General features: G+C 42.6%; 1 protein-coding gene across 3 annotated transcripts in view; it reads left to right on the forward strand.

Moving 5' to 3' along the window:
- ARHGEF10 (Rho guanine nucleotide exchange factor 10) overlaps positions 1-6,563 on the forward strand; it is a 115,321-nt gene extending 108,758 nt beyond the window's left edge. For all 3 annotated transcript variants that reach the window (XM_072855140.1, XM_072855142.1, XM_072855141.1), the window contains one exon: positions 1,753-6,563. In XM_072855140.1, coding sequence (XP_072711241.1) covers positions 1,753-2,267 — 515 coding nt within the window. In that variant the 3' untranslated portion in view covers positions 2,268-6,563. The remainder of the gene's footprint in view (positions 1-1,752) is intronic.
- Positions 6,564-24,053: the final 17,490 nt, after the last annotated feature.

Raw genomic sequence — 24,053 nt, forward strand, 5'->3', positions numbered from 1 at the left:
ATAGGATAAGCATTAATCCTGTTGGAGTACGGTCAAATATATGGGGATGAGAAGAGAATGCAAACAATCTTTCTTCCAGATGTGGGGAAAATAGATGCATTAGGTTTAGAGACATAGGTACTGAAAATTAATATGTTGTCTGACTGGTTATTCAGTAAATTGGTTTTGTGCCCTTTTTCCCTAAAACAGGAGACTTGGAATATATGAAAGTATATATTTCATTTTTTTGACAATGATCAAGATTTTTGCATTTTGGAGAGATGTATTTATTGAGTTACTTTCATATTACCCCATTTGAAATACAGACGCATGAATGCTGCTGTATCACTTTGCAAATGTTTAAGCTACTAGCAGAAGCAAGATTTTTAAAGTGTGTTTAATAGAGGCTTTGCCATGCTACGTTTTGGGTTCAGAATTCTGCTCGAGCTTCTGTGCTGTGGAGGGAAGCTGGCAGATTCTATGCGGCAAGCTGTTTGCAACTTCCTTCAGAAAAAAAAAAAGCTTATGTAACTTTGCAAAATGAAAACGAAATCGTCTGTGTTCAGCAAAATACGCAGCAATAATCCAGTATGACACAGGATAAATGCTTCTTAAAAAATATGGAACCTGTGTTAGGTGAAAATAAACACAGTACAAGAAAATGCATAGTTGCAGAATCAAAAAAATGTCTCATTTTATTCTTCCATTTTCTGTTTTGATTATTGTGGTTTATGTCATCTGTATATTCTTGCATTTATTTTGCGTCAAGATTTGTCAGGTTTCACAGATCTAGCAACGTTACATTGAGAGATTATTTTTATAGTTTTTGATACCATATTTGGAATTTGAACTGAAAAATTGTGACTTTTTCCAGTTGTGCTTCCAATAGTGATAATTCATTTTACATCATTGCACTTTCTGTAAAAGCAGAATATTTTTTATCATAACCTGGAATGCATTAGGGAGTTAGGGATGGACAGAGTGATTTGCAGTGTTGTGGGTTTTTCCCTTGATAGCCCAGCTCTTTTCCATATTGTAGAGTGCTACTTTTTTTTTTTCTTCTTTTTTGCTGTAGAAGCCACCTATACCGATATTGTTATAGCTTCTGAATTTGACCATATGCAATTTGTTTTTTCATACATTCTAATGATTTGCACAGTGTAAACCTTCCTTGTACCACCAACATCCCACTATTTAAATACTTTAAAAAAAAAAAAGAAAAAGAAAAAATAATAATTGTTCAGTTATTTCCTTTTGAATCTGCCATGGTAACTAGACAACCATTCAGAATGATGAGGTTTAGTTCCTGCTGTATAGTGTGGAGGGGTTTGTTATGATGAAACAGATGTTCTTATGCTATTCTGGAGAGGTACAGAGGTACAAGAGGATTAATTGAAAACCACATATTTTGTTTGTGGATTACTGGAGAAAACTCACAGTATTACATTTGTGTCGATGCCAACAAGAAGTTAGCAGCATTTCTGTACTTATGCTGTTGTGAGAACAGAGCACAAAAGTCAGTCAACTAAAATTCATAATGCCATGCTTCAGCTGAATTATTCGTACGGTCCTAAAACATTTGTGGTACAATAGAGGGGTTTTTTGTACATTTTTTCTGTAAATTGTGTACACACAAGGTGAAAGACAGACTGGATGCATCTAATAGGGTTTTAAGAGTTATGCTTTTCTGAGCAAATTTCATGAACAAATTATGGTGGAACACTGTGGTAAAATAAATAACGTTCTTTAATTGTCTTTTTCTTTTGGCTCCAGGAAGAGGAATGGTATCCTATCATGCACACAATGGCCCAGTCAAGTTTCTTGTAATGGCTACATCTATGAACAAGAAGAACAGAAACAAATTGAGGAACAGTCTGCCTCCTGGCTCAGAACCTAAAGACGATGACCAAAAGAATGTTCTGCACAATGAAAGACCAGGCTCTTCCCTTAGTAACACCCATGACACGGCAATTTGGCTGGGGGGTTCAGTAGGATCCATTGCACAAAAAAGTGACGTGTCGTCCTCTTCTGGATCCCTTACTTTGTCTCACGGATCAAGTTCCCTAGAACATAGGCCAGAGGACAGTAACATTTATGAGCTTTTGAAGGATCAAAATATCTCATTTAAAAGTAAAAGACAGAGATCCAAGAAAATCAAAGCAAGTTCAGTGTTAGTCATTTCTGGTGGCCAAGGACACAGAAGAGTGAACAAGAAGACCAAGCAGCAGCGACAAGATGAACTAGTGTCTTCAGTGATGGTCTGGCAAATCCCACTATTAAATATCTAACTGAACTAAATCAAGATACTTTCTGCTATTAAAATAAGTCTGATATCCTTTTACAGCAAATGGCAGCTTAGGACCCAAATGGATAGACTTTATACACCTGGGAGCAATGTCGGTAGGCTTTGATCACAGGATTAAGGGTTGCAAGACAGTCTTCACATACTTAGAACATTCTGCAGTGTTAGGGTATTGGAAAACATTTAGCTGTTGATGCTGTCCTTGATACTTGGAACAAAAAGGATCTGTTAGACACTTTTAAATGGTTTTAGAATCTCTACCTTATTTATATTCACATTTATAAATATCATAATTATGTTCTATAGCACTTAGGGAAGGCAAGGAACACATGCCATGCCTCATGCTGGTTTTTGCTTATGTAAATCAGCTGTGTTTCTTTTTCCAAAGTGACATATTGCATGGACTGTAGATAATAACAAATTAGCAAATATTTTTAAACAACAAATAGTCTAATGCAAGCTAATATTAATTTGGTAATTACTATAATAGTTTGTAACATCATTCCACAAGCCAGAGTTTGGTCTGGACAAAAGCAGTTACAGTAATTGATTGGTATTTGTTTATTTCAACATAGATTTTTTTTTTTTTAGTATTATTATTTCTAATGCTCAGTATTATTAAAAATGTTGCAGTATAAAAAGTGCGTTAATTTTCTTGGTAGGTGCAACGTGTTTGTGACTTGCCTTCATTATACAGAGAAAGTTCTAAGGATGCTATGGCTTAGGGCAAATGGAAAATACAGATACAGGATAGCTGTGCATTGTAGTGCTGCTAATGCATTCTCCCCCTGGCAACTCAGTATCAAAGCTAGACATGGACTATGCCATTTTTAAGGAGGCATGCACATCCAGTAAATTAGTAATGAAATTATTAATTAAATCATTAATTGGGGAGAAATATACTAATATTGGAATATCTATAGGAAGTGCAGGTAACTACTGTGGGTGTAGGCCCTACATCTATTGATTTGTGCTGTGTCCTCAGGAAACACCTATCAAATAATGTCACAGTGCAACAGCAACAGCAGAGATATGGTCATATCTGGGTGGCGGTCACCTCTTTTTACCCAGAGTTTCAGCAAAGCATGGTCTTGTAAATGGATATTGTGAAAATACCGTGCACAGCTTCATTCACTCAGTCGGGCAAGCGGTTACTTTGGTGGTGTTAGAGGGCTGAATTCTAAATAGACACCTAATCATAATTTCTTAATGAATCAATGTATTTCCAAGGGAAACTTTGAATTTGAGATTCGTGCTGAAATTGCTTTATGCGCTAGTCTCTGCACATGAGAAATATAAGACAAAGCCTTCAGCTCAGAAAGACATTGCCAAAAATGGTGATGAGAGACATTCTTCAGTCAGAATATGTTTAATACAGATAATGTGTTGAATGGAGTCACTGGGAACATCCTTTTCCCTCATCAATAGACTGAAAGATACAGAGAAATTAGGACAGTTAAGTTTCAGTTGAATATGTTAAGAACTCTAATACTGTCCATCAGTTGAGTAAAATGCAAATTAAATATATCCAAAGCCAAACGTTTGTCAGATGTATGCATTGACTAGAATCAAGTAAAACTCCTGGCTGCTTTGGTACCATTATTATCCTAGTAAGGGGGTGGTTTGCCCTGAAATTATTTCTGCTATCTCTAATACAAACTCCTTGATTCCACCATGTTTTGTTTCAATCTGCCTAGTTTAAATCAACAACAACCATAATTACAGTGTTTCCTAGCACTTGAGACTTCAAGGTAAACAGTACTAGAGGCTGAATTATTTTGTTCGATATAAGATAAAGGGTTTTTTTTTTTTCAAAATAGCAGTAGTTTTATTTAAATGTTGCTGAAATTTATTTTCTTTATTTTGCAGCAGATTTGTGTATCTCTTAAATTTTCAGTTTGTCTGCTCTAAAAAGCAAACCTCTATCAAGGTGACCCGAAAATCAGTGGGTGGGCTGACTTACCAAGTTTGAGAGCACCAGAGTAATGTCAGGTCTTCCCTGCCACCTGACACCAAGTACGTGGGACAGAGGGAATGCCAATGCAGGCAGTCTTTGCCTGCTAGGTGGCACCAAAATAGGCTTTTCAAAAATCAGATACCACCCCCATTTCTTTTCAGAGGTTTTGCCCACATCCTACATCTTGATCAGAACTGGATTCTTGAGCCATAATAGCATGGACTTGAGTCACAAAGGACACTTGTTACAGATGGGATTGTAGACTTAGGGTCTTCATGTCTGTTTTGTGCTTTTATTCTGTGTCTTTTGCTGTGTATCTCACAACTTTAGTTGGGTGTTTTCAGTGTTGGCATGGGCTTAGTGTTGGCATGAGTCCTGGTGCAAAAAAAAAAAAAAAAAAAAAAAAAGTGCCTCTAAGCCAGGCAGCTGGCAACGTTTTCCCAAACTTTTCCTCTTCTCCCTGGCCTCCTGCCTGGGCTTGCTTGGCTAGTTGCATTTTCTACACTTTTCCATAGCTGTGGCCCTGGGACCTGCTCTTTGCCCACTGCGTGGAAGTACTACATTGTACAGTTTAATGTATGTATATTGAAAAATATGTTAAAAGATTCTTCTGTGTATAAAGCATGTATAATCTAGTATCCCTTTGCTACACTGCAGTAAAAAGACCACAGGTTTTATTCTGTGTGCTCTTTGGGCGTGGGTTTCTACGTCCATGCCTTTGGGACCGGAGGATCATGTCCACTCTTCATGTGGTGGGCTGACCCTGGCTGGATGCCAGGTGCCCACCAAGCCGCTCTGTCACTCCCCTCCTCAACTGGGCAGGGGAGAGAAAATAACAACAAAAGGCTCGTGGGTCGAGATTAGGACAGGGAGATCACTTGCCAATTACTGTCATGGGCAGAAATAAAACGGAATCTTAAAACACCTTCCCCCCACCCCTTCCTTCTTCCTGGGCTTAACTTCACTCCTGATTTCTCTACCTCCTCCCCCCAAGCAGCGCAGGGGGACGGGGAATGGGGGTTGTGGTCAGTTCATCACATGCTGTCTCTGCCACTCATTCCTCCTTGGGGGAGGACTCCTCACACTCTTCCCCTGCTCCAGCGTGGGGTTCCTCCCATGGGAGACAGTCCTCCATGAACTTCTGCCATGTGAGTCCTTCTGCTGAGTCCACACCTTCCTTTGGGCATCCACCTGCTCTGGTGTGGGGTCCTCCACGGGCTGCAGGTGGGTATCTGCTCCACCGTGGACCTCCATGTGCTGCAGGGGACAGCCTGCCTCACCATGGTCTTCACCACAGGCTGCAGAGGAATCTCTGCTCTGGTGCCTGGAGCACCTCCTCCCCCTCCTTCTTCACTGACCTTGGTGTCTGCAGAGTTGTTCCTCTCACGTATCCTCTCTTCTCTCTCCAGCTGCTGTTGCACAGCAACTTTTCCCTCTTCTTAAATACGTTATCCCAGAGGCACTACCACCATTGCTGATGGACTCTGCCTTGGCCAGCGGCGGATCCGTCTTGGAGCCGGCTGGCATTGGCTCTGTTGGACATGGGGGAAGCTTCTGGCAGCTTCTCACAGAAGCCACCCCTGTAGCTCCCCCACTACCAAAACCTTGCCATGCAAACCCAGTACAGATCTTTATTACTAGGAGCAGTAAGCAGAGTCCACCACACATTCAACATGCATGCGTGGCGGTGTTACAGGATCTGCTAGCAATAATGCATGAGAGTTTTAAAGTGAAATTCATCCTATCTTCCAGCTGAAATGTCATTTTCTTCAGTTTTATCAATAAAACAGTAGAAACAAAGTACAAATCTGCTCTTCTGAAAGTACATCAGAGCTTTGCCAGTGACTTCAGTAAGAACAGAACTGGGTCCCTCATTTACTTTATACTATTTTGAAAATACGTATCTATCTTACTAAGCTGTAAAGCAAAAGAGAAGCTGTATGTCTGTCTTTAAAATACACATTGTCATGAACTAGATTTTTAGTAACTAACTGAGCACAAGGTGCAGTGTTTGTTTTCTGATATACAGCTAACTGGTATTACCTTGCTATGAAAACAGGCAGGAACCAAAGTTTCTCTTACAGCTGGCAAATAGTCTTTATAGCTGTTGAGACTCTGCTGCTAGGTAGGTTGGATTTTGGTTTCTGATACTGCTTTTCTAGTTTAATAGAAGTTATGGAAAATATTAGGAAAAGAGGGGAGCAAGTGTAACCACTAAGATATATTCTACATATGTTTTCTAACACATAGTAGTGTTTTTTATAACATGACCCATAAAACTCATGTATTTATGTTCAAAGTATAAAGTGAGAAAAATGTTTAATAAAAAATGTGACAAAAATTAACTTCAGAAGTACATTTCTCGGGTTGTCATTTTAACTAGAAGGCTAGAATTTGTGGCATGCGATAATGAATAATGTATATATTAATGGACTCATGAAAGGGAAAATAGGATATGTGATTAGGACAACAAAGATGTATATTTTTGAGTTTTATAGTTTCTACAATTTAAACACCAGCAAATGCAATTTCTGAAAACATTGCAGTCTTTTACAATAAGTTTGACCCCTGTATCAATGGACCCAAATGGTGTCTAAGCAGTAGAATTTATACTATGCTGTCTACGTGGAGTATGCATCAGCACTTGGGCAGCATGCATGATGCATAAAAATGAGAAGCATTAATATTCAAAATTAGTATTGCAGAGCAAAAGTATTAACAGAGGAAATTAATTTTCAGTTGCTAACTGGCAATTCATTCAAATTAATCTGCCCTAAAGGATATATACAGAATCCCATGATTGTGTTTAAATTCAGAGACTTGTATTCATCAGACTGGGCAATAACCTTTATGTGTGTACCTGCACTATTATAAATAAACAAGAAGAGTTATCGAGAGCCATTTGGTTGCTAGTAAAACCTGCCTTTTTGTTCCTGTTTTTATACCACATCTCTTTAATATATGGTTCTGAAAAACATCAAAATCAAATCGCCTGAGTGCAGGATACTGTACATTCACACACCTGAAGACAGCTTCTGTCCCAATGGGAATTTACAACTCATTATTTATGGGTGGGAGGCTGAGGGCTAAAAATTGCATGCTGCCCCTTTGAGAGAGGACTGAATATTGGGAAGGGTTTCCTGAACTGTGTTTTGGTGCTTAAGCTTCACTGTTCCTCTCTCTTCTGTCCTATTTAATTTTCTGACTGCATAAAGACAAATTATTTTTTGTGAAATGTATTTGGGGGTGAGAAAAATCTGTGTTTTGAAAGGTGCAACTATAATGGAGGGTTCTGTAAGAGTTAATCTGTGTTGCAACGAATGATACCATGGAGTTGATACAGTATTTTTAGATTGCTTTACATATCTTCATAGTAACAATACTTCACATAATAATAGTCCTGTTAAGAAGGCAGATTAATATCATTCGTAGCGAGGAAGAAACTGAGTTGAAAAGTGTTTGCCTGACTTGAAGCCACATGATGAGTCTGTAAAAGCACACAAATTAAAGTCATCGCTGCTTTCTAAGCCCATTATTAGCCCTTTAAACTGCTTCCTCCTCGCAGGCATCCTGTACGTGTGGCTGTTGAAACAGTCTGTGCTAGTGAACTGGCCAGGACCAGGGCGACAACTTAAGCACTGATCTGTGATCATAGTTCTGGCCATGTAGGCTCTCTGGGATTGAGCCTGGCCTGGGCTGCACCCATCAGACAGCACCGACAGGGCCACTTATCTGGGATATTTTGGGGACTGATTAACTACATGCATGTAAACTGTGCAGTGCCACTTGTAGAATAGGCTCTCTGTCTCTTTTTGATACTGATGCAGCCTAACGTATCCATACAACCTACTTCATATGGGATGGACGCCTAGCAGTCTAGAACTTGAGACCGGTCTCTTACAGTCAGGAGACAGAAATATGTACTAGCATAGACTTGACACCTACCATGCAGATACCAGTGGTTGGTATGAGGAGTCTTAGTGTTAGTTTGCAATGGTTCATCAGCTGCTTGCACCACGCCACAGCTCAAATCCTGGTTTACTTCCTTCACCCTTTCTGTTTAGGGGTTTGATGGCTATACATTGAATCTACATCCCACTCTCCTCACAAATGCAGCATGCACGCTGCTAGATCTATCTGCTATTTGATCTGAGAAATCTAGCTCAAGATTTTCAGAATTAGTTGATTTGCTGCTCCCTTGTACTTGTGCTTACTTGATCATAGCATTTTCCTTAAAGGCATGCCCAGCTACCAAACTGCCAGAAACACTGTTCGCTTCCTAAGACAAAGAATCAAAATAGCAACACGAAACAGCTTCAGATGAAAGGATCTGCAAATTTCCTAGGCAAATGAAGATTTACTGTGTGACTCCATTTGAAATGCAACAATGTCAACTTATGACCAAAAGCACTTCAAGTGCTTTGGCCAAGCTCCATAAACCGTCCTATAAAGGCAGTTAGTCTTCTACAGCACGACCTTCAAAGGTGTTCAAAGGGAATTTTTTTTCCTCCAGCAAAACAGGCTTTGACAGCAGAACTGCAAGTTCTCCTATTGTGCGTATCGTTATACTCCAGGGATAATCACAGTTATCATTAACATGTGTCCCAAGCTGGAAGATGAGCCAGAACACCTAGGATTAAAATGACACACCTTGGGAGAGATTAAATCATAGTAAGAGTTCACTGGAAATCCAGTTTAAGGAGTATTTTGACATCAAAAGATTCAGGTGAGCCTCCGGCAGAGTTTTCTCAAGCACAGAAGTACCTAATTTCCACTAAAATCTGTATGTTTACATGCCCAAATGCAGATAATGAGAAAGGTTTTAAATTCAAGAAACCAGATACAGCTTAGCTACAGAGTTACAGAATTTTCATTTTTGCTTTCTGTTATTCCACATTGGAGAGAAATTCTATGGGTTTCACCTTGAGCATCAGGGTCACCTTGAATGTTGGTACAAAAAAAATATTAACTCATGCCTTCCAAAGCAAATTATGAAAGTCGTTTCCTGTAGGCTTTTCTGGTTCATTCTTTCTGTCTGCATTTCAAGTTGCAGAACATGCCTGTCAGACTACACAAAATGCTTTTTTAATGTTCCCGTTCTAAAGAGATTTCTTTTCTGGAGGGTCGGGTAGCACAGACTGCATGCATTCATCACAGAATCACAGAATCGTATAGGTTGGAAAAGACCTTTAAGATCATTGAGTCCAACCGTAAACCTAACACTACCAAGACCACCACTATCCCATGTCCCTTAGCACCTCATCCAAACGTCTTTTAAATACCTCCAGGGATGGCGACTCAACCACTTCCCTGGGCAGCCTGTTCCAATGCTTGATAACCCTTTCAGTGAAGTAAAATTTCCTAGGGGTAATGAGGAGAATTACCCCTAGTTCAGCCAAGATTTGCAAGTGCAACAACTTTTCTGCAATGTTGCTCAGAGCAGTCTGTGATGCATTTAATCCCGATCGCGAGCAACTGACACCATCAGTTAACTTAAGCTGCATTTACACCGCTCAACTCAAGAGCACTTCGAATGTCGCTGACACACGTCCTGAGGCTGTGTCAGGTGGGATCCACGTGCCAGGCCCTCCCCTGCACACACCCGACTGTTCAGGCAAGCAAAGCTGGTTATAGCCTATACCTATACATGATGGTGTTTCATTGATACAGCAGTATTTTGGGAGAAATGAGGTATATGCTGATCACGAGGTATTTTGCTCACAAACCAAAGAGCCATAGTCATAGGCACATGTTGAAGACATAGGTGGTGGGACAATCCATGGCTGATTATGACTGGGAGGAAACGTTGACTGGATAATCTCGGAGCACTGTAAAGAGCAAGGGTAGGCTTTCATTCTTTTTCAAATCCTCTGGGTTTTATTATCTTTTTAGCAAATTAGGAGACGATGTGCACGTTTTCTCGATTGTTCACCTAAGTAAATGCTGTATGTTGTCCATCTTCTAACCTCATCAAATGCATTCAACCTCATTAAAAGCCATTCTACCTATTCAGAGAATTGTTCTGTGTGATAAAATCTGCACTAATACACTCTCTTTTGTTGTGCTCCCCTGATGTGGGGTTTTTTTCTTACATTAAAAACAATATTGATCTGTCTCTGGTGCATAAAAGTATGTGAGCCAACACTGAAGAAATCTTCATGATCTATTTTTCCTTATGACTAATACCTCTCTATCTGCTACAAGCTGATAACCCTTCGGATGCAACCAGCCCTTTTCTTTAAGTTCTACTATTTGGGTGTATTACAGGGATGTGTGAAAACTAACACGCAAAGGCAGATCGGCTTGGGTCAGCATCAGTCGTATACAACTCATCCTGTGTAACATGCCTACAGCATGTATGGGGCTTTTACTCCAAATACATAAAATGTATTTTAGGCATCTTCGCCTGCTCAGCAGAAATACAATAAGCTGTTTGTCTGTGCCAGCAATAGCATCAAACCAATCCTCGAGGCTGTTGTGTTATAATACGAAGAAGCATTTCACACAGGAGTGTTCAGCTGTCAAACACAGGATAAGCAAAAGGAGTCAGATTTTCTTTTCTGTTTGTTTTGTTTTTACTTTTTGGCTTCTGGCCATGAACCAGATCTCCGGGTACTGCAGGGACCACCAACATCAGCTACTGCTGCTACATGTCTGATACTTACTCCGGCGTGCACAGGAGGAATAGTACTGAGTTTCACCTATGCCAGTTCCAGAATTTTGATGCTGCAATGTTTATTTATCCAAGACATCCTTGTGCCAATCTAAAATACAAAAGAATAGCCAACAGCTTTGCATCTGCATAGATGCTGGTAGCAAGTCTAGACTGTGTAGGCATACCAGTCCTACCTAGTGTGCTGGACATGTGCCCACAATGTAATGGACTCAGCGAGTGAAGGCTGCACAGCCCACCTAATTAGCTGGGTAAATAATTAGCTGGACTCAGCTCTGTGCTGCCATGGGTACACTACCTGCAGGATTCTACCTTGCTTACTTGTAAAAGCTAGCCTGCGTACGCCTGTGCGGGCTACACTCTGAGGCCGTTATCTCGGAAGATTTAAAACCTCTTGGTCCATGGGGTATGGATTGAGTACTTCATCTGGGTGAAATAACGAGTTTGTTAAAAGATTCCTAACCTCCTTAAATGAGATATTCTGTAGCTTCACTGGCCAAGAATCAAACCTCCTGAGACTGGGCTGTTTAATTTTTGATGTGATCTGCCAGCTAATTTTACTGAGGAACAGCGCATTTGCTCCAGTCTACCAAGGTAGCCCAGTCCTGCACAACAGCCTCAGAGCTGGGAATCGCAGCAAAGCAGCTGCTACTGCAGCCAGTGGGAGAAAGAAAAGAAATGCAGTACCTCTCCCAGGAAGAGCAGGGCCCTGATAAGCTCTGAGCAGATGTACATCTCCCTGGATCAGGATGCCATTCGGTGACCCTATCATGAGAACAGCATTCAGCTCTATTGCCCATTTCTGCACTAGAGACATCACAGTCTGACATATCCTAGGAAGAAGAAATTGAGGATCTTTTGTTTTGGATGATGTGGATTAAACAGACAGAAAGGTGTATAAGACGAAGAAACCTTCCTATTTCTTCATCTGGATTTTATTATTTTTTTTACCAGAGAAACATCTGATAAAATTCTTCTGTTGCATACTGTATCCCCTTTTTATTATTGAGCACTGCTGCTGGTATGTGAGAGACAGAGAGGATGGGCTGTATGTCCAGAAGGAAGTCTGCTGTATGTGACTGGACAAGAACTAGCTAAGGTTTCTGGGGCAGAGCAGAGCAAACCTCTAGCTCTTCCCTTCCTGCTTTTACTCACCTCACTGTGCTCACCACTTCACCGTTGTTGCTCCAGGCTAATTGCCCCTTGCAGAACATGGTAGTCTCAGCAAGTCCTGACGGCCAGTAGCAGCACTTGCAAGCTATCGGTCCCCCTGAATATTTGTCATGTTGGCTGGGCTACAGAAATGCATGACAGGCACCAAATGATGTATCATATGAGCTGTGTGATACTTGATTTCTTTAGGACTGGACAAGGATTCATCTCATGTAATTTAGGTGTTTAAAAATTAATTGTCTACAGCTGTACCAGTCTGACTTCACAGCTAATGGAGAGAAACAAGGCATACCAAAGGATGATTCACCTCATCCTAAGATAAGATGTCGAAGATAGGTGAGAAAATTTGCCCTCCAGACACACTTACTTGTGTACATTAATTATAAATGGAGCCTCAGGGAACTCAAGTTAAGTAGGGAAATCAGACAACTAGAACTGAGATGATTTCTACAATGGGTGTCCCAGTTTTTAGTATCATCTCCAGTTCTACGGAAAACCGAAAGGCTAGTCGATGAGCGGCCTTATTCTCCATGGGAATTTTCCCAGCCTATGATCCACAGAGCAGCAGTATTTTGCAAAAGTTGTGCTAAGAGGTCAGCAACTCTCCTTTATATCTCTTTTCACTTAAAGGTTTGATGACAAAGGTGCATGGGGGACCGGCAAGAAACTTAGAGGGAGGACAGTAGACTAAGGGTCACAGAATTAGGGAATCACTGCCCAAAGCTAAACTTTCAAAAAACAGAACTGAGGTAATTTTACCTGATCTGCTTCTGGCAATGTCCAGTGAGGGCAGAGGATAAAGTCTGCAACAGCCAAGTGCTACCTGACTTCTCAGGCTCTGAGCTCCGAGGAGCTTGGATTTTGTATAGGTCTTTTGCTAGCTCCAACCACAAGGGCAAGTATGGCCCATAAACACACAATATGCTACTTCCTACCCACCACTGATTTTCAATCATCTCCAGAAACCGTAGCTCAGAAACCTCTGTGTATGCACAGACTGGAATGCGATGTGGCAGTTACACCTGAAGAGAAGCTAAGCAAATCCAGTGGTGCTTAAAATCGTCATATAGTCAGAAAGCGTGAGTCAGAACGATCTTAAATGATCTCGGATATGATACTGCTGGCACAGCCACATAAGTCTCATCAGTGTGAACAGAAGTCAGGCACCTCAAGGGAGATGATCCTTCACATAGGAACAGAATAACAGGGATTTTAAAAGTGAAAATAATTTCATAGACTGGTATCAGTTGTCTAATTTCAGTGTTATCTTGAAATATATAATATTTAAAGTAACACGAAATAGCAGGAAGATTAGTTCCTGATGTCAGGAGAGAAGAGCTATTTCTGGCAGGCTTTAATGGATCTGCTGTATCACATGGAAACTTCTTCCAGCTAGCTAGGAATAAAACCACATACAGAAACTAACAGTCCAATTGTGTCATGCACCCACATCAGGGGACAGCGGGAAATTCGCAATTATGCCAAAGCCACATGTAGTTACCAATTATTCTAAGACCCCTGTGACATTGTATGATTATTACTTATTTATCTTATGGCACCAAAAAGCATGCTGGCCTCTCTCAGTAGAGATGAGACATGACCTCAGCTTGAAAACCAGCCTTCCAGTTAAGCGCTGCACTTACTTAAGTGCACAGCATGAGTGGAGCCAAGGGTTTCAAGTGGTTACGCTTACCCAGCACTGCATGCAAGCACTTTAGTGTATTAAGGGCTAACTCAACACATAAGAGTTTTAGCAAAACCAAAGTCAAAAAGTAGGAGCAATGGGACGAAATGAATGAGAAGACACCCAACCACCCTTAACCATCACCACCACGAAGCTGGAAGAACATACAGCTGCAATGGTTACACTGCCAGCATGGAAGAAATGAATAGTCAGGTTAATTTGAGAGAGGAGATGGAGTAGCTTTGCAAATCTGCCCAGGAGTGTCTTGCGGGGCTGGGAGCCATTTGCTGGGTGGCTGCGGGAGAACCAGTCTGACAGGACCCTGGAGTCAGTGGAAAGAGAAGAAAAGAGAAAAGCTGCAGATGAATAGTGTTTTGAGACAGCAGTATCATAGGAAAACTATATGTTGCAACGGCAATATGATATATCCAGGCACCAGCAATGGTTTAGAAAGGCTTGGATAGCGCAGTGGCAGTGTCTGCTGTCTCGGCAGAAGTCAGGTTGCAGCCCGCAGTGGGATGTGAGCTGGGTAAGTACCACCGACTGCATCGGGAGCAGACCCAGGGTACAACCAATGTAACACGAGGGTTTTCTTTCAAGAAACTGGGAAACGGGTCAAATTCTAGGAATCCTGATGAGAGTCTCAGCTTTGAAGAGCAGGGCAAAATGGGACCCAGATCCAAACTGCAGTCAAGCAGAAACCACCTGGCCCCCACCTCATTGTTCCTCCGTCAGCAGAAACCCAAACAACCCAGAGGCTCCGGCTGGATACCCTCCCCGGCGCTTCCCGCGGCGAGCACGGCCGGTGCCGGAGGGTGCCGCGGCCGAGGCGGAGGACAGGCCGTGGTCAGTCAGGGCTCCAGCCTGGGAGCTCCAGTCAGGGCGCCGTGTCCACCAGGCCGCCGCGCTGGGGCCAGGGGCAGCTGCAGCAAACCCCACCGGCCCTGCCTCACACAGGTTACCTCAGGGACGGCTCCCCCCACCCCGCCCGGAGGTGCGGATCCGCCGTTTCCCCGCCCGGCGCCGCCAGGAGGGAGTTTCTGCTCAGCGCGGGCAGGTGGGGCCGTTCCGCCGCCTCCCCCGCCCGGCCCGCCCCGCTCGAACGAGGGAGCGCGGACACCCGGCCCGGAGCGGGGTCGCCGTTTCCCGCCTCAGCGGCCGCCCGTCGCCGGGAGCCGCGGCGAGCAACAGGTCTGTGCCCCCCCCCTCCGTGTGTGTGTGAGTGTGTCAGGGAACAAAGGGGCTGAGTGCGGCCCCGCGCCCCCTCCACACAGCGGCCGCCCGGCCCCCTCCGCCAGCCCGGCCCCTGCGCTTCAGCCATTTGCGTCGCCTGGCATCGCCTCGCTGCTCTCCCCCCACCCCTCCCTTCTCCTTCCCGGCTTCCCCCCGCCGGCTCCCGCTGCGGTGGGCAAGGCGGCGGGGTCGCTGCGCTGCCGGCAGCGAGGCGGGGCGGAGGGAGCTTCCCCAGAGCGACGCGGAGCTCGCCGGCCGTCGCCGAAAGGTAAGCTCCTGCCTGCCTGCCTTGCCGGGAGGAGAGCCAGAGAGGCAGCGCGGCGGCGGGCCGGGAGGGGGGCGGGCACGTCCCGGGGCCGGGGCCGGTGCCTCGGCCCCGGGACGTGCCCGCCCCCCCTCCCGGCCGCCGCCGTGGAGCCCCCGGGGCGGATTGATGCCGGTATCTGCCGATAGCTGAGGTAAAAACCGCGACACGGAGCCACGGTAGCCGGCGGGGGGAGGGGGGGGGGAGGATTGGAGCACCGTCAGGTTTAATCGTGCTTTTCTCTTCCCTCAGTCCCCCTTAATCCACCTCCCCTGGGCAGCAGGGAGGCCGGGCATATCCCCATATCCCTTCTCCATATGTCGCAGAGGAGCCAAACCTGATGCCTGCGTTTTTTTTTTTAATCTTTCTGACCTATTAAAAATCTAAATGACTCTTTACACTAACGTTTAGGGATGTGTAACAGCAGCAAATTGCTTCCTGCTATAAATTCTTCATGGTGTGCTTCCCCATCCTACTAAAAGCACACGAGTGGTGCAAGCCCTGGGTGTACACACGCGTGCATGGTTTTGCAGGGTGGAAGGTGGCAATGCCTGAAGAAAAGTCCTACTGAATTTCGTTTGTCTGAAGCCGGTATGCTTTTATGTCTGGTCCTTTAAAGCAACAAAAAACCGGCTCCCAAACCCGAACTTATATGTAGAGCAGAAAATGATAGTATTAAATCCTATAGCTAACTTTTTTTCACTCAATCAGGAAAAAAAACCCCACCCTGTAGAAATAATATTCTGTAAAGCTTTTCCACAGCAACTAAATTGAACAATAGAAAACTAGAACAAAAAGCTAGAAAAAAGTAGGGCAATAAAAATAGAATAGCAATATAATAAAACAAACCTTTTATATGATCTGAGAAGCTAAACAGCTCCTCTGTTTTTCACACACTTAACCATCTGTCTCCCGAAAAGGAATTAAATGGAATGTTTATGGAAAATAATAATTAAATTGTCACTAGTATTGACAAAGCAATATTTGCTCCCAGGTTTAACTGTCTGGCCCATCCTGCCTGTTCTGCATTCTCCTCTTCCCAGAGCCCATCACACAGCATTTATTCACTCTTTAATTAGGACATCCAGTGCATGCCAATGGGATCCTCCGGTCATCCAGTGCTAATGGCACTGTCTGATGAGAACCTGTCAAAGAGCTGAGGACTGGTCCCTTGCCTGCCCCAGCTCCCCCCCCACTCTGCAGGGACTCGCTCCTGGCAGTAGTGGCACTGAAGTCAATGGTGGCATTCTTAGAAGCTGGAGTTTGCTGGACTGCGCCTTGACAATATCAAAAGACTGAAATCCTTAATAGCTTCCTTTCTTCTACGAATGCTTTGCTTGCATCGCTTTTCAGTGTAACAAATCGTCCAAATAGGTGGACAGATTTCAAATGTCAATAAGTATTAGAGCACCATTATTTGGCAGGAACATTCAATGAAAGCCATTAACTGGCTTTACTATAGTAAAGCAGGATTATAGTATTTAGGGCTGGCCTAGGTTACTGTAGAGACAGTGATGTGGTTAGATGACTGGATCCAGATCCTACCTACTGGGGGTTTCGGCATCCTGTAGTATCCTCTTGCAAGAGGATATTAGGGGCAGCTGGCTGCTAGAGAAGGGTATAATAAAACATGAAAGGAAATCCTGCAATTTCTTTTGAAGTAGAATTAAACTAATTAAACTCTTTTTTTTTTTTCCCTGAGATCCTGCATGGATTTTGCAGGGATTTTGCTGTTTATCCCTACTGAGATTCTGCAGCATTGCAGTTAGGAGGCTGTTTCTTTCCCATGAACAGAAGCTGAGAAGTCATTTTATACCACTTTACATACTTGGAAATACCCATTTAAAAATGAGCTCATTTTCATTGTGTTTGATCTCATTAGGCTTCTTGGGACATGACATTTTTATATCTGCTGTTTTACTTTTCAATGGAATTGTCATCATCTGTTCTTTCTGCTTCATTTTTGGTCTCAGTGTTGTTTTGTCAGAGAACAGGTGTGATTAGTTCCTTTCATTGAAGAAGAATTACTTTACAGCAGTTCAGGATTTGATGACCACTTTAACCTGAACTATGACTGAGCTGTCACTGAGCGGGAAGGGACCCTGCTCCTTCTCTAGCCTGGGCCATACATTTCTGCCTGCTTCCTTGTGCCAGCACTCGTAACCACGTGACAATACAGTGAATGGATAGAGATTTTTCCTTCCTCCTGCAGTTAATTAAGCAAACACTCAGTTTACGTATGTAGATGTTGGCATTAGGAGTGGGGCTAGTCCCGTGACCAGAGCATTTAAATCTGCATGTAACTCTCTGCAGGATCGGGCCTATACATGCTGTGTTTTCCTTAGACAGTGTTGACAATTCTGTAGCCTTTTGTGTGTCCTCATCCTAAAATGCTCCTTGGATGCTAACCGGCAGTTTTGGCTTTGAAAGAATTACAAGACGGGGTCAGTATTGTATATGGGTGATTGAATGTTAATGTAAAAAAGAGTTGGCTAGGTCCTTTGTTCTGCACTACACATTTGGTACTTTCCAAATGGTAGTTTCTTATACCTCATCAGCGAGGATGGCAGGAATTCATGATTGGTTAAGTCAGTTTATTTAATGCAAAACAAGCTGAAAAAAAATCCAGTAGTTCTACAGATTTTGCACTGTGTGTCAGGGAGAAGAAAGATGTGTCACATAAATGCTATTCAGGTGCGATGTTTCACGAGCTGCCATTGCTATGCCTCTGGCTAAAACAGGCAGGTTGACAGCCTTTTTTAATTCACTCGGAATCACGCCAGAAACTGCAACCTTTCCGTACAAATCCACATAAGTTGGACAAGCAGCTTCCATGCTGTTATGTTGTCTGTCACAACATGATTTGCATTAATTAATAGTATTGAAGTTATTTTACACGTACACGTTCACAGATTAGCACAAGCTGTTTGTTGTTTTTCTGGACACTGATTTCTCCAGGAGTATTTAAGGAGCAGAGTAAGCTTTGCATATGGATCTCTAACTGCTGGAAGGAGTGTGGACTTCTGAATCATTTCAGACTATCAACCTGTCAGAGACCTGCAATCATTTTTTTTTTTTCCCTTGGAAGCAGTTCTGCTTTCCTCTCTCCCTCTCTTGTAAGTAGATTGGAAGAACAGGCCCTAAGCTCTGGAGATAAACTATTATTTCTGCAACCCATATTTTAAAGTGTTAGATGGTTAAGAACCAAAAGCCAACCCTTTGCTATGGGAATGGCATGTGAACAACAAACGTTCTGATTCTGTCAGTCAAAGACAAATCTCTTCATGGGAGAGCTCTCCTCTTATCCTATAGCTTTCTTTCATCTCTCCTTTACTGCAACTCTCCACATTGCCTCAGTTCAAAAAAAGTTACCGTACACATTTTTATGTACAGTGTAGGAAATCCAAACGCTCATGAAGTTGATGGGAATTTTCCCTTGACGACAACAGGGATGGGACTGAAAGTGATGTCAGACTCTGGCCTTATCAAAAAGCTCTGTGAAACTTAGGTGGAAGTTTCTAGCTGTGGGCTACTAGCACAAGCCTCGTTCTCTCCAAAGCCATGGAAGTGGGCAGTACACAGACGACATATTTCTTGTTTAATAACAACTGATAATAAGAGTTTGGTTTTCACAGCAGATGCAGAAACAGTAAAGTAAATGTCATTTGAGTGTATTGCTTTGTGACCTTTGGAGTTAGTCAGTGCCATGTGTCCCAAGAAGTTTTACACTGTGATATAGGAAAAGGAGAGCAAAGACTGTTCATGTGCATTCATATGGTAAAATTCACTGGTGATGCTTCTCGTTGGTCAGGATGAGGTCTATACCACTCTTTCTCTGTGACAGAAGACCAGAAGGCCTTTATGATGGGCAACAAGAGTTGCAAGGATCTATTAGATTGTTAGCCCAATGCCTGGACAGTATCCCTGCCAAGACATTTTGCAGCCTTACGGGGAAATAAATACTTCTATTGCACCCCCAAAATCAGGCAACTTTTCAGAGTACGGTGGCTGAAAAGCCTCAATATCTGCTCTGAGATGTTGTTGATGTGTATTGCTCCCCAGTCAGAAGCAACCAAACTTTAGACTTACAAGTGAAATATCAAAATCTCAAAATGATCAAGAACCACAAACCAGGACCCCTGAGTCTGTGCTTCTTCTCACACCTCCCAAATCATAACCATAAAACCGAACACCTCTCTGCCTCACATCCTGATTTGAAGGTCTTAGTTTTTACTCCAGGTCCTGACTCTGCTCAGCTCAGCCTAGGTTGCTGCCTAACAAATGGAAGAATAGCACTGTGACTGTCGCACATGATGCAAATTTAACTGCATGCATTAACAAGCCTTTATCCTGTAGCACTTGAAAAGGACATGTTTGAACTATAGGTTAGTCAGCCATACTACAATCTTTACTTCTCCTCTGTGTCAGGAAGTCCAAAAGCAGCTGGACAGTCCTGAGGCACCCTTCATGATTATGCTGCCAGTCTGTATGTCTTTTCAGAAAGAGTATGGATCATTTTGGGAAAACAGAATGCTGCCAAGTCAGCAGATATAAAAGCATAGAAGGCCAAAAAGTGAAGTCCAAAGTGAAAAGTAGCATGTGTATTTCTTCAAGGTATCCAAGATGATCAGTTCGACACCTGATTTTCCATCAAGGTCATTGGCCAAAACAGATAAACCATATAGATGTGAGATGGATGATTTGAGCAGAACAATGCTTTGACCTAATTCAGCCAGAAGTTATTGGCTTGGTACAGGAGTAAAATTCTTTGGCCTGTTCTTGCAGGAATAAGATTAGATAACCAGGCAGTCTTTTCCGTCCCTTAAATTCAGGCATCTTAACTGTTACCTATCTGCCCTGTTAAATGGAAAAAAAAATTATTGTGAGAGATATTGAATTGCTTGCACTGAATTATAAATGTAAAAGAGAAATCAGTGCAGCCAGAAAGCCTTTGCCTGAACACCCGAGCTGAGCATATGAAATTCACATTATAGTAAAAAATGTTATGCATCCAATGCAGAAAGTGTCAGGCCATGGAAATAAGAGTATTAAAATAGAAACCTATTTTATTTCTGTCTCAGACTGGCCAGCAACTGTTACCTTCTAGTAATGTAAACAGCATGCATTACACTCAATTTTCTATTTTTCCTCTGTTCAGTTCCGATGACCACATGGAGTAGCCTCATATTTTGTTAAGCGCTCAGTTACATAGTTGCTGCTAAAAACAATCCCATTGCTTGGTGAAATCTGTGCTGACAGGCTACAGGTATTTCTGATAGTAAAGTCTTGCCACAAAAGTACCTATGACTCTAGCATGCGTGTCTGCTTTGAGATCAGCAAAAGTGTTTTTCAGTCCTAGCACAAGCCATGATGGCTTGGATCTCCAGGCAGTATAACTGAGCCCTGCCCCACCAAAGGCAATGGGAAGAAGTACAGAAAGTTCCCTTTCGTCAGGGAACAGAACCCAGGATTCTTCTTTCTCTCCTTCAGCAACATTTTTTATTGTTTCTGTGAAAAGTAATACAGCTTTAGTCTGAAGGAGAGTAACCCTCCTCTCATAGTCTTGATGGTTTGGGCACTCAGTTGACATTTCAGGGTTTTAATCTTGTCAGACAAAGAAAGGAGCAGCGGCAAGTTTCCCATGGGGCTTGGTCAGACCTCTAACCACTGTAGAGAAAGGCGAAATAGCAGCAAGAGTCAGTACTTCTAGCTTTTAAAATAATTTAGGCTTATTTTAGAGAGGATTCTGGGCAAAGGCACCTGATTGCAGAAGTGAAGCAGTTCATCACTGTAGTCTTTGATATTTCTCTACTGGCTAGCCCTTGGTAGCTCTCATATGCTGGTTTTTGAGGATCCCAACTGATTGGCATCTAACTGTACCCACATGATTCGTATGGGTACAGAACCTGTCCAAGTGTTCAAGATTCCATTCCAGGAGCTGGTTACAGGTAGATCAGCAGCACTGTATAGCTCAGACACACATCATCTATCTCTGCCCTTGCAGGAGAACTGGGAGGTGCATCCCACCCACAGATTGATTCTGTGTAGGAATATGGCCTCAGGCCTGCCCCACATCTCTCCACCTTGGCCGGGTTTCCATGAAATAATAAACAAAAGAAATCGGACTCCCATGAGTCACCTAATAGTTCACAGTTATAGGCCCAACAGCAAACTCTACCAGCAGCACTTCTGCTATGGCAGAGAGAAGTCTGTGCAAGCTAATTCTTTTTCTCCTTTCAGATTAGGGCTGTCATGCTGGAGTTGTTTTTTTTGCTATCTGATCTGGCTGTCTTAGGTCTTATATCTCTGTTGCATTGCCACCTGCCAGATAAAACTGCCCTCAAAGTCAGCCTTTGCCATGTTTAGCATTGCGGCACATCTCTCCATCTATGAGTCCAGTCCAAAGTCTGTGTAGAGAGAATGTCTGCAGAAACCTGGAACTATTTTGTAAATCTAACTAGATGTAGTATAATTTTTAGCTGCGGCTAGAGTGACTGTGAACCTTAAGTTTGAAAAAGTATCTGGGCAAAGAAACAATATATGATCTGCAAAAATGAGAAGGGTGCCGTTCACCATGCATCTGAAGGACCTCTGCCTTTCTAAGTATTGCTTACTTAATTTGTCAAGAAATCAGTGAGCCTCTTCAGTCTTTAAAAGTGGGGATTTTTCCCTTAAGTACCTGATTTAGAGTTTGTCTGGAAAAAGAAGTGTTTTCATTATTCCCTCCTCTAGAAGTTTTCCTTTTACTTTTCCTAGGCATAAGTCTCAGAAGGCTTTGTTGGCTTTCCTTTGAAGTCTATTGTTACTTCTCAAATTCTGTCTTTCTCAAGCACAATGGTGACGTACTTTGGCAGATTTCTGGTACTTTGAGCTCTTTAATCTGTATGTCCTTTCCATAATGATATTAAAAGCAAAATCCAGTTTTATCTTAAGCAAGGAGTTTCATTTCCTCCAAATATATTGGCCCATCTTCTGTATTAAATGCAATACATAGCAGGTGTCCATTCATGGGGATCAAATGCTCTTCTGGAACACAAAACCAAGCCTGACTCTTCTTTTATTTTCAAAAAGCTATCTCAAGAAATCTGCTGGTTTGCTTGACTTGGCTTCTCAGTGGATATTCTCCTCCTCCTGTATTAGTACCAACATTGCTAAAGTGTTCTCAGAGACTTTGAACATGTTTGCAATTATTTATTTGTTGACCACACAGTTTAATGCTGAAAAGTATTTCTGCAATCAACATTATAGTAGTTAACCCCACTAATGCTCAAATGAGGCTTTTAATCATCACAAGCTGATGCTTTGCTTGCTGTCAGTACTCCTGGTGTATAGCAATTTCCAGAATTTAAGGTCAGAAAGGATCACTAGATCAACTAGTCTGCTCCTGTCAAATTTTATTCCTGCTGGATTCCCAAGTGCCTTCCAGCAAGGCACATGCTCCTGATCTCGTTCATCACATCAGAATAAGGGTCTTCCCATGTCAGATCAAATGTCCACCTAGCCCAGCATCCTGCCTCCCACATGGACCATAATCCAGTATTGAAAGTACTGTGTAGCAGGATAAAAATGTGTATTTCCCCATGGGATACTACTTTATCTTTGAATATTAATACTCTGACCATTTTCCAGCTCAGGATCCTCCTAAGCTGGACGCAGTTTTAGTGTTTAGTATGTATTTGGTCACCTTCAATAGATTTCCCTTCCTTGAGCTCGTTCTTCACTCTCCCAGTCAATTCACCTAAGCTTTCAGTATGCACAATATCCTGTGGTAGTATTTTTTTTTTCCCCCTCCCCTCAGTAGTGTAAATATTTTGCTTTGTTTATGCTTCCACCCCTTGGTTTGTTTAGGGCTTTCTCCACCAGCCTAAGAAGGCCATCAGTATGCAGAATTTTCATGTGCCTACACTTGTGCACAGTCATCAAGTCACAGAGCAAACACACCAAGCCCTGAAGAAGTGTCAGCACTGCATTTCTCAGGCTGACTAAGGCTTGCTCTACCTGTTCTCCAAGCTACTTGCACAAGCCACCTTCTCTCCAAAGCCATGGAAGTGCGACTGTGAGGTGGTGCCTAAGCTAGGTATCACCTTTTTGCTTTGGAGTTGGCTTGAGACCAGTGTACACTGTGTGGAGGCAGAGTAAGCTCGTGTCTGGTTGCAGAGTGCTGTTGTGAGTCTCTCACTGAAGTGTTTTTCTATAGCTCTTAAATAATTTGGTACTTTTCTCTGTCCTCCCAGATTTTTAAATACTACTTCCAAAATGTAAAGCCTGGAAGATACATGCCTCCATCCATCCATCCATCATATTCCATTGCAAACCTACTCATGCTATAGATGAAAGGTAACCTTTTCCCTACTGTTACTCCTTATTTCCCAGTATACACATTCAAGGACTGTATTAATCCTTTCAGCTGTAGCACTACGCTGGTATGTTATGTACAGCTGTTCATCTAATGTAGCATTAGCTGTGTCCAGATATGATGAAAGTAACCAAACTTCAGTTTATCACAGACACGACCACATGCTCTCACCTTATATCTAGAACTGTAATTACGAGGCCATGTCTAGAACTAGCAGCAATTCTCCATAAAAAGTTTTGTTACATTCAGTATGGTATTGCCATGCCATTATCTCCTGATCTGTAGTGCATTAGTGATGAAGACATCACATCAGCCCTGGAGTTTTCCCCAAAGGTACTGTAATCACTCAAAATCTTGTTTCTGACTGTTCTTTTTTTCTTAGACTTTCTTTC

This window comes from Ciconia boyciana, chromosome 3, assembly GCF_034638445.1.
Source record: "Ciconia boyciana chromosome 3, ASM3463844v1, whole genome shotgun sequence".
Lineage (NCBI taxonomy): Eukaryota > Metazoa > Chordata > Aves > Ciconiiformes > Ciconiidae > Ciconia > Ciconia boyciana.